General features: G+C 34.2%; 1 protein-coding gene across 1 annotated transcript; it reads left to right on the top strand.

Moving 5' to 3' along the window:
• Nucleotides 1-849: 849 nt before the first annotated feature.
• On the top strand, nt 850-8,938 carry LOC129313779 (polyadenylate-binding protein-interacting protein 9-like). Its single transcript, XM_054957154.1, has 11 exons — nt 850-1,057; nt 1,182-1,480; nt 2,146-2,256; nt 2,368-2,412; nt 4,441-4,513; nt 4,642-4,754; nt 5,204-5,263; nt 5,636-5,683; nt 5,769-5,837; nt 8,359-8,420; nt 8,516-8,938. Exons 2-11 carry the CDS (start codon nt 1,232-1,234, stop codon nt 8,571-8,573), a joined length of 888 nt encoding a protein of 295 aa, XP_054813129.1. The 5' UTR covers nt 850-1,057; nt 1,182-1,231; the 3' UTR covers nt 8,574-8,938.
• Nucleotides 8,939-10,861: the final 1,923 nt, after the last annotated feature.

Genomic DNA, 10,861 nt, shown 5'->3' with positions numbered 1-10,861 from the left:
GAAATCTTAATCTCTTAAAAAGTTATATATTTTCTATGTATATATTTATTAAATACCTTTTATTAGTGTCTTAATTATGACAATTGAAATTCTAATGGATCATCTTTTCAAAAAAATAATAAATAAAATAAGAGTAAAATTGGAAAAAAATTATAAGAATGAGAAGTATCAAATGTTCTATGTTCGAGATTAAGTAAGACTTATAAAAAATGCCTCATGTGAGTTTGAGGGAGTATAAACACAACCTCATTCATTGGTTACACATGCTTAGAGCCGTTTGGCAACTGTTAAAAGTGCATTTAAATTATATTTAGAGTGTGCTTTTGTCAAATTTAACAAATAATTGAATCCTGTAAACATGCTTTTACCAAATATAAACTAAAAATCAAACACATGCTTAATTTATTAAAAATATATAAGATATTTTAGGTTTTTTTAAGGTGCAATTAATAAATTTTTAATTAAAATACCTTATTAAATAAACATATATATGGAAAAAGTATATAATTTTAAAGATAATTAAATAATTTATTAAAAATATAATTTGATTAAAAGTATTTTATAATATCAAATTACTAAAGTATTCATCATTTTATGAAAGTTGACTTTTTGAGTTTTATTGAATATCTTAGGCTGTAGGAAGTGAATTAATTTAGATAAACAGATATTTAATACTTTAATTTGCCCTATTTATTTTTTGTTGACCAGAATTCGCCCTATTTAATGACTTTTTCAGTTTTTACAAAAATAAAAAATGTAATTAAAATTATGAAAGAAATTAAATTAAAATGATAGATATTCTATGCGGCTAAACTTCCCAATTTTGACGTCTCTTCGGGTGGAAGACTGCGATCAAAGCCGCAATAGCCGAGCAAAGCCCAAACAAAGTGTTCGCAGTTCCAAACACCGCTCCCATTGTTTCACCTTCTTTCTCTTTCCTCAACTCCACACCCTTAACTCTTCGTCTTTCCTTGTCTGATTATTCATTCCAAAACCCTAATCCTCTTTCCTCATCTGGGCTATGGAATTTCGCTTCATTTGAGCTTCTATTAATGAGGTTTTTCTAGTCATCTGAGCACAATTTTCGTTTTCTTCGTGAAAATTTTAGAAATTCTTTATGGGAAGGTTAAAAAGATAAAAAAAAAAAAAGCTGTTAAATTTATCGAATTCTTGTTTTGAAGTTATCTTCTTCGAGCTTGAATTGTTGTTGCGGCTTCTGGAGCTTTAAATTATGGCTGCGGTTGCTGAGATTTCCGTCGACGCAGCAGCTGCGAACAAGTTGGACTCAAAGTCAAAGTCCGAATCCGAATTCAATGTGCAAAAGCTGGTGGATATGTTCACTAAGTTGAATCCTTTGGCGAAGGAGTTCATCCCTTCAAGTTATTCTCACCATGATCATCTCCATCAGGGCTATCATCAGCTCCCACCGACCAATTTTCTGGGTACGGCAGCTGATAGTGATCACCAAAATAATCGAAGGGTATTGTCATTTTTCTTCGATCTCTCATTGCGTTAGACTTTTGTATTTTGTATTTTTTGTTTAATTATTATTTACGCTATTTTGATTGAAGGGTTTTAAGCGATTATTAATGGGAATACTTGATATGTACCATGTAGCAAAATATAGTGAAAGTTCTTTACTTTTTTGTTTGTAGATTCCGTAACTTGGTGTTTGTAAAATGCACTTTGATTATGAAATTGAAAAGTAGCTTGAATTGAAAAGAATCTCTGCAGTCTATTGTCATGCGTTTCTTTGAGTGGAATTTGGGTATTTCCTTCTCCGTGTCATATATTATAGTTTCTTATGTGATTCATTTGCAGTTATTTGTTTTCATGAGCTAACTTAAATTTTCCTTCAATGTGTCTCCTTTAAATTATGCTATATGTTTTGAGGTTGGATACAGCTAATTGCACCTTCTATCATGATATGTTATTATGTCATTTTTCTGTTTATTGCAAAATTGATTGTGAGATGTTTGTATAGCACTTACCAAGCAATGTAAGTATATTTTTGTTATTTATAGAAATACTACATTTTCTTCTGTAAAGATTATGGCGATGGATACGATTGAGATGATTTTTCATGTGGAAGTTAATCCTGATCTGTGAAACACACTGAAATTTTATGCTTTGATCATCTTGCAGAGAAGAACTAATTATAGCCAGGGGAGGAGAAGGTCCAATGGAAGAGTGCATAAGGGTCAGAGAGAAGATAGCATTAGAAGGACAGTATATGTTTCTGATATAGATCAGCATGTAAGCAATAGTGGAAGAATTAACTTATTTTATGAATCATATAGCATTCCCTGCATTTATTCTGATGATAGAAAAATTGTATTATTTGAACAGTCTCTTTTCTTGATATAGGTTACTGAGGAGCGGCTTGCTGCCTTATTTTGTACGTGTGGACAAGTAAGTTACGAGTGTCACCTAGTGACTTTGTTAGTCATTATCTTTCTGACTCATCTTTCAGAATCGATCTAGATAATTAAATACTTGAAGTTATCATCGTGTTTATTACTGTTGTCTTGTGGCAATGGGAACTTATACTGTTTTGCTATAGTTTTTTCCCTATCATTTCTATGGTTTTCTTGCTTTCAACAACAACGACAAAAATTGCACCCTTATCTCATTGAATGGGCTTACTTATATGGATTGCATGATGCCATAGTGTTTTATTTGAAACCAACTTTTTTGATAGACCATTAATCAGGAGATCTCGGTTGATGACTTTCTAAAGTGTCCTTCTTAGTCATTTTGTACTTGTCTTCATTGGGCTAAAACTATATGATCAGTTCTTGTTGGCACATCCGATGGCATCTTTGCACATGACCAAACCATCTTAAATAATTTTCTACCATTTTCTTCTTAGTAGATGCCATGTCAACTTGTTTTCTTATATGTTCACTATGGACCTTGTCTTTTCTTATATGACCACATATCTATCTCAATATCTCCATATCTGCTACCCTCATTTTATGCTCATGTTGCTGTTTCAATGCCCAATATTCACTGCCATGTAACATCATTGGTCATATAGCTGTTTGTTAAAACTTCTCTTTAAGCTTAATAAGAGCCTTGCATCACAAAGAACTCTTGATGCCTTCCTCCGTTTCATTCACCCTGCTTGTATCTTATGGGTTTATTGCCTTATTCTACACCCTTTTAGAATGCTATTCAAATGTCCCTGAGGGAAATTTTCTTTTCTTTGTGTTCCATGTGCTAAGCTTCACTGACGTCTTCCTATTCTGATGCTTTATTTTGTGGAGTTTTGGCATTTTATCAATTTTAATGCAGTTGGCTGCATTAACGAAACATTTTTAATTACTTGAAATGATATTTTCTCTTTATTACATGCACAATTAGTGCTAGTGCCTTAGATATTTATTCAGCTAAGCTGAACATAACATGCTTTTCTTGTTTCACTAATTGCTTGTTCTTAAATACACGAGTTGGCCAAGTTGAATGCTGGTATTCCTTATTGAAATTTCCTAAACCTGAGTTGATGTTAAGTTTTTTGAACCTTCTTTATAGTGCTAGTGTGTTATGTAATTATAAATGAGAAAAGATTTCGTTAGATTCATTAGTTAGGATTTAAATGTTAGTTGGATTTTAGATAGACTTAGATAGGATTTAATTATATTACTAGGATTTGGATAGGATATGATATCTAGAGAATGCCTACAAATAAGAAGGCCGTAGAACACCTGATTTTTGAATTTCAATTTCAATAAAAATTGCACTATTCAGATTGCTTCTCTGTTCTCATTATCTCTCCCACCCTCCCCCCCCTCCTTTCTTCAACTAAATACCATCACATTGTGAACTGGTTTTTGCATTAGCTTTTTAATGCACAAGTTTATCAAGTAAAACAAGCATGTGGAAATGAAAATGTAACTGTATCATTTAATCATTTGTATATGCTATTAATGTCCACCCACTTGAATTTTGTGCATGTGCGTTTTATTGATATTTGCTAGAAACCTCTCATCTTTTTCTTGTTTAGAAACAAAATGTGCATCTGCTTATTCTAATGCTTCTGTTGCCCTTATTCCTCTCATTATCTCCTTGAATCAGCCAAGAATTACCTTTTGGGTTTGCGCTGTAAAGTCTGCGTAACTTGGTTGTGTAGAATACAATTTGTTCATTTGTGAAATGGGTTCATATTTCCCCTATAATGAGTGTCACCCGATCTTTTTTTAATTAACATTTCATTTAATTGTGAGCGGGCCTTTGTTTTACGCACAGAATATGTCCACTAATAGTTGTATTGGTAGTCACTTATTAGTACTTTTGAAAACTCATGCAATGCATTTTTGTTGTTAATTATTATCTTCCATATTTTTTAATAGATGAGATTTAAATCTCAAAGATAGTTTACCTTTTTAATGATTTCATTAATTTGGAAATCTCACGTCAAGCTTTTCTTCTTGGTTGAAGGTTATTGACTGCCGAATTTGTGGTGATCCTCATTCAGTTCTTCGTTTTGCATTTGTGGAGTTCGCAGATGAGCGTAAGCATTTTGCTTGCAAAACCAGTTGTCTCCTCCTGTTCCTCAAATAGACATATGGACAGGCATGCACAAAGGGACCATTATGTTTTAAATCTATCTCATGCATTTATCTTGGACTGTGTCAACAGAAGGTGCAAGAGCAGCTTTAAACCTTGGTGGCACTGTGCTTGGGTACTATCCAGTTAGGGTCCTTCCTTCCAAAACTGCTATCCTTCCTGTGAATCCTACTTTCCTCCCTAGGGTATGGACAAATCTCTGGTCCTTTTTATAGATTCTATATTTGGACTGAAAGGAATACCGATCATTTTCAAAGTAGTATTAATTCAGGCATCAGGTAGCCTTTTTTTTTTCCTTAAAAAAATAAAAGATAGAAGTCCATTGACTTATCTTTGGTGTTTAGAGAATGGCTGTTTCTGTGGTTTTATGCCCACAGATGGTCAGCATCGCAGAGAAATGTTTCTAAAAGTGAAATGCTAACCCATTTCCTTTTCTTTTATTGCTTGACTTACGTCCTTTCCACACAATTTTTGTCTCCCTTCATTTGTTGTCTCTGTTCTCTTTCTAAAAAGGCAAACTTGTTGTGCTCCTTTGTTCATGTCTTATGAATTTGTTGGTTAAGTTTAAGTTACGAATCTAGAGCTAACTATTCTATTAAAAAGCATCTATTTCCTTTATTTTTAATAAATGCAGTCTGAGGATGAGCGGGAAATGTGTAGCAGGACTGTCTATTGTACAAATATTGATAAAAAGGTATATCATTACTCTTATACTTTGTTGACTTGACGAACTGGTTCCATTCATTGATTTTCCTGTAAACTGTGTTTGCCATGATGTGTGTGTGTGTGTGTGGGTTTTCGAAATGAACATGCAAGATTAAAATGGACTTACTGGATGAGATTTAAAGATGACAATGGTCCATTGTCCCTATAAGATCTGCCTCTAGAAAGACCTTTCAAAACAGTGGGGGTTCAGAAAGTATTTGACAATCGCAATCAAGATTGGGAACCACTTGGGCTGCCGGTGATAATATAATGCACCTGTGTTTTGCATATATTGCATGATAATTGAAGTTGATTTTTCTGTGGCTTTTTTAAATCAACTCTGACCTCAATTATCTTGTAGATTTCTCAAGCTGAAGTGAAGAACTTTTTTGAAACAGCTTGTGGTGAGGTCAGTCCGGCCCAACATCTTATGCAATTAGCTTAAAAACAGTTATCTGAGATGTAAGCTTACACTTTTTTAATTATCATCATAGGTTACCCGCTTGAGGCTATTAGGAGATCATGCTCATTCAACCCGAATTGCTTTTGTGGAATTTGCAATGGTAATTTTATTATGACCATTCAATGCTTCTATATTGGCTGCTTTATATTTTATTAAACTATGAAGTAAACTACACTCTCCTATTTTGGTAGGTGATCCAATTACATGACCCTGCTCTCTGTTCTGAAAATCTACACTCCTCCCTTGAAATTAGAAAAAAAAAAAAAAGCACTGACATATCTTTTTATAGAAGATGAGCTAGTATTACAACTATTTTGACCAAAATACCTTTATATCTCTTATTTATTTAATGTGAGAATTATTTTGTTTGTATTTAACCAATAAAAAAATAGTTGTGTTAGAATTCAAAAGATAAAATTTAATGTTTTAAACACAAGATAACAACATTAAAGTTTAAAAATTAATTTTTTAATGTTATATTTTCAGTAAAAGAGAATAATATTATTTGAGGTGTTTTGTCAGATTTTAGCTTCAGAGGGGTTTGTATAAGGAGGAACTGAATCTGCAATTTATGCATCTCTTCGGGTAGAGAGGTGTGATTTACTAGAAATCATATAAACAGTTGTGAGCAGGACAAGTTATTTGGCTATTTATGGACCAAATGTGCTTCTGTTTATGATACTTTCCATATTACTGATACCTTCGAAGCTTTTTTGAAATTCTTCTTCTTAATTGGCTGGCAGTCATTCTTAAAGTACCCATGACGATATTTAATTAGCAAGGATGCTGGCTTAGACAGCATTTTGATACTTTGACTTGTTTATTTAATGCCTTAGCTTTTTTTTTTTTTTTTTTGGTTTCAAATTAGTCCTCAACTTTCAATTTATGCTACATTCATTCTTTTTGCTGCATCTCTTAGGCTTCTTGTTGGATGCCATAAACCTTGCCTATGTGACATACAAGGTGGATGAATGCTTTTGTTAGGCTTCCCATTTGCTTCCAAAATGATCCCTTATTTTTCCCCTTTTAAATGGCCCTTTAACTTTCGTTAGTGTTAGAAAACGATCCATCAACAGCTCTCTTTAGTTTCATTCCAAAGGGAAAAAAAAAAGAGAACTCTTTAACGTTTCAAAATTGGGGGTGGAGAATTAACCACTTAAGTACTCCACAGAGCAGCTCATGCAGCCCTGTTCTCTATTAATTGGCTGCCGTTGGAGGTCCAACATCTCAATAGCTACACTTGGGGATGTCTAACCGGGCTTTCTTGCATGTTAGAACCTTCCATAGTTAGCCTTTTCTAGAACCATGAACCACTAGCACTGATACAAATTAAATGGGACCCAAAAGCTAGCTATTATGGAGTAGCTTATAACATGTTGGTCTTAATTGTGGTTATTTTTGTTAAAATTTAGAATTAATCTTCTTGAATAATGTTAGTACGGTAATGCAAGGTGACAATGATTGGGTATCATTTCATTTGTTTTCTTTTATGTTTTTTTTTAATTCTAGTTAGTTTTGCCGGTTACAGTCTACTGTAAGTTTTACGAGCATTTAATGGATAGTTATAAAAGACTCAAGAAATTTAGTGACCAGATTTGATTACCAAAGAAAGTAAAGGGACCGTTTTGAAACATTGAATGAAGAAGTTAAAGGATTATTTTTAAGGCAGATTGGCCCCTCAGTAGCAGAATTTATCCACCTCAGATGCCACATAGGCAACATTAAAGGTTTCTGTAAGTATCCTGACATATTTAAATGTCAAGGACAATTATGGAACCAATTGAAAGTTAAGAACCAATGGGAAACAAACAAACAAGTAAAAATACCAAAATGTTATTTTTCTGCCGACCAAAAGACAAAATTGTTCTATGATCATGGTAATGAAACTTGTATGATTTAGGATTTGAATCCTACAATTTTGCAACGAGTCACAAAACTAACTGTGAATTGGTAGTTGAATCAAAGGTTGTCCTGAATTATATGATCGACAATTTGAATCTTATGATTCTGATGGAATCCAATAGAAACTAATAATATTAATATATCTATGAAGCTATGGTTTCTTCTCTAAGCGCCCCCCCCCCGGGGGGGGGTGCTATAGGAATTAGCAAGCCAGTGCTTACAACAAGATAACATGCTGAAGCAACGCAAGAAGAAAGAATAAAGGACACTAGAAAACAAGCACACCTTTTGGCTTGAGAGGCTAGAGTCTCTCCCAAAGCCTGCTAAATTCTTGCTTGCCTCCTACTTTTCACACCTTTTATGTTTGTGCTTTCCTTAATTTTTTGGGTTAGATTTGTGATTTTAAGTATTTTATGTCTGTTGCAAGGATATATATATGTCTTATTTTATAAATAACAACAGCAAGCCTTATCCCACTGGGTAGGGTTAGCTATATTAATGGCACGCTATTATTATGCTCTATTAACAACCAAAACTTTCAGTATATTGATATGTCCTATTTTATATTTCATGATATTTCACTTATTACTGGATCTTAGAAGGTGATACATTTAAAGATTCATGACTTGAAAAATATGTTTTTATTTATGTTTGTAAACACCAAGAAAGACTTGCACAAGAGGGTCCATCATGACTGACTTCTTTTTCTTTTTGAGCAGGCGGAAAGTGCCATTGTTGCACTAAATTGTAGTGGGATGCCCTTGGGAAGCCAGCCTATCAGGTTTGGCCCCTGCACTGGAGGATAATGGTTTTATGTAGATCTTAGCCAAATACAGTTTGATCATATTTGCAATTTGGTTCCTCCTTATTCTGCAGGGTAAGTCCTTCAAAGACACCGGTGAGGCCAAGAATCCCCCATCCAACACCCCATTAACTGATCAACATCCAAGAACTAGAGGCTATTTGGTCAACTTTCCTGTTGAGACTTGTGTGGAAGAGGTGGTGAAGTTTCCTTTATTTCAGCTGTTCCATTTTCACAATCATGGTGGTTACTTTAGTATTGCACAAGCATATAATGTTCTGCTCTAACTAAAGCTTCCTAGGCACCAGTCTTGATCTTAAATATTTTACCATGTTTTTTATTGAGGCGGGCTTGTTTGAGTTCTTGTATTACTATGATTAAATGCTCACCAGATCGACATACTTCCTTAACGAGCTTTTATCTAAAACACCATTAAGGTCAAGAAATGGTGTAAGGCAAGCATTTAATTAGTATCTAATTCTCGGGCCTTCAATCAAGTGCATGGATATGATTTTGTCTATCTATCCCAAAGATGGTATAGGTCCTCATTGACAGGAAGGTAGTATCATTAGGACTTTGTTGAATGTCTTCTCGTCGTGCAGTGGAAGATTAACCATCTTCATGAAACAAAATGAAGTTGATTATATACACATTAGTTGGCTTGGTTAGTGAGATGGATGATGTTTTTTAATCAGCTTGGGTTTTATTTTTGAAAGAAGTACTTTCAGAGTAACATCTTAAATTTACAAAATCAGATCAATGTAGGAGAGTTTACTTTTACATTTGCTTGGAGAGGAGAATTAGTTTCAGGCTAATCCTAATGACACCTTCAGTCAGCTTACCCAAAAATGAAAAGGTACATATTACATGGTGTACCTGCTGTCTGCTGAGATCAGCAGTAAACTGGAATATGATGCTTATATGTTCTTGGAAACTGGACCAGTAAATTCACTTGATTCCAGAACTATATTTTCTTCCAAACTAGTGTGAGAAAAGATGTGGAGGTTAATATTCCAGATATTAATCTGGAAGAGAGTGGCAGGGAAAAGATTCCAGATATCAGTAGTTTTATAATATCAGCATCTAATCTTGTCTTGGTTCCTTTTGGCCGTGCCTTTCTTCTTGGATCCCCACTCATGCTGGAATATGTTCCTGTCTGTAGATGCTACTTATATATGGTAGGATTCATTTGGGAAAGTGGACTGAAGTGGATTTGGCCCACTTTACTGTCAAGTAAAGTAAGGGAGAGAAATTTAAGGGTGTCTACAAAAATTGCAGGCGGCATGATGGTAAAATGTTTGGTAGAAGGTTAATTGTCCATGATTCTTGCATGTCTTCTAATTTTTATCCTCCACAAATTAGACCTGCAAGAGAAGCCTGATATTATGCTTCTTTCAATGCTTGGTAAGTGTGAACTCTAGAATGTTAGTTTTCATGTTGAAACAGAAACATTGAAAAGCCAAAGGAAACAATCTATTGAATGCCTTGCCCTTGTTGGTGCCAGATTGTAGGTACCTCTTGTAATTAACAGAAATGAAGACAAAGGCGATATGTAAACCAGCCTCTAGGCCTTGTTTCTTACAATCTCTACAGACTTAGTCCCAATATGTGGTGAGCCTTGGTCATGCTGAGAGGGTTAATTGAAAAGTTAAAGACGAGTGAGAAAAGTAGGAGAGAAAAAACTTGGATAACTTGATTAAAGATCTGCTAGCCATTTTGATAATTATTTTAGAGAGAATATTCTCTTCTACACATTAATGCCTGTTATTAAACTATGCATGGATTCAACATTACCAGCCAAGTCTCTGCATGTGTTTGTGTATCTGATGTCAAAGTTATAAAAAGTAGACCGGATTACTCAGTTCGGTCAATTAATGTAATCTCTTCAGTAGACCGGATTATTTGGTTCGATCTAATTAATTAATCGTGGTTCCGTCTAAATTTCATCGAGGGATTCATCAAAAATTCGAGGCAAAGGAATTGTTAATAAAATTAATAAAATTTGAATTTGACGTGGAATTGCATATTCTCATGCGCCCGTTCATGTTTAAAACCAAAACTTGGAATTATATGAAAATGGGAAATTCTCATGAAAGAGAGATTACCGTTTCATGTAGATCACTTAATGATAAAATTGCCCGAAAAAATTGACTAGTAATCTTGTTGCCCGTGAGCGAGTCTGGATTTGTGGCAGGTTTGGACCTACCATGAACTTATTTGTGAGCAAATCAAGACTTGTTCGCGGCATGTTCAGACCTACCGTTGGCTCGAGATTGTCTAAATTTGCTAGAGACTTGCTCGAACATTGTCTAGATTTGCTCAAGGTTATCAAAATTTATCCGGTTCTTGTCCGAGGTTTGCTCGAGATTTTCATCAGTCATTACTTGTGTGAACATATTATCTCTCAAATCGTATGATAA

The sequence above is a fragment of the Prosopis cineraria genome, unplaced genomic scaffold, assembly GCF_029017545.1.
Source record: "Prosopis cineraria cultivar Desert tree isolate PC_DT_omini unplaced genomic scaffold, ASM2901754v1 PC6, whole genome shotgun sequence".
Classification (NCBI taxonomy): Eukaryota; Viridiplantae; Streptophyta; class Magnoliopsida; order Fabales; family Fabaceae; genus Prosopis; species Prosopis cineraria.
This window is presented reverse-complemented; position numbering and strand designations above follow the sequence as displayed.

Bases quoted from the DNA above. Each gene is read 5' to 3' on its own strand.
- LOC129313779 (XM_054957154.1), top strand. From the start codon at position 1,232: ATGGCTGCGGTTGCTGAGATTTCCGTCGACGCAGCAGCTGCGAACAAG. The intron at 4,514-4,641 runs GTAAGCATTTTG...CTGTGTCAACAG, and splicing joins TGTGGAGTTCGCAGATGAGC to AAGGTGCAAGAGCAGCTTTA. The intron at 5,838-8,358 runs GTAATTTTATTA...CTTTTTGAGCAG, and splicing joins CTTTTGTGGAATTTGCAATG to GCGGAAAGTGCCATTGTTGC.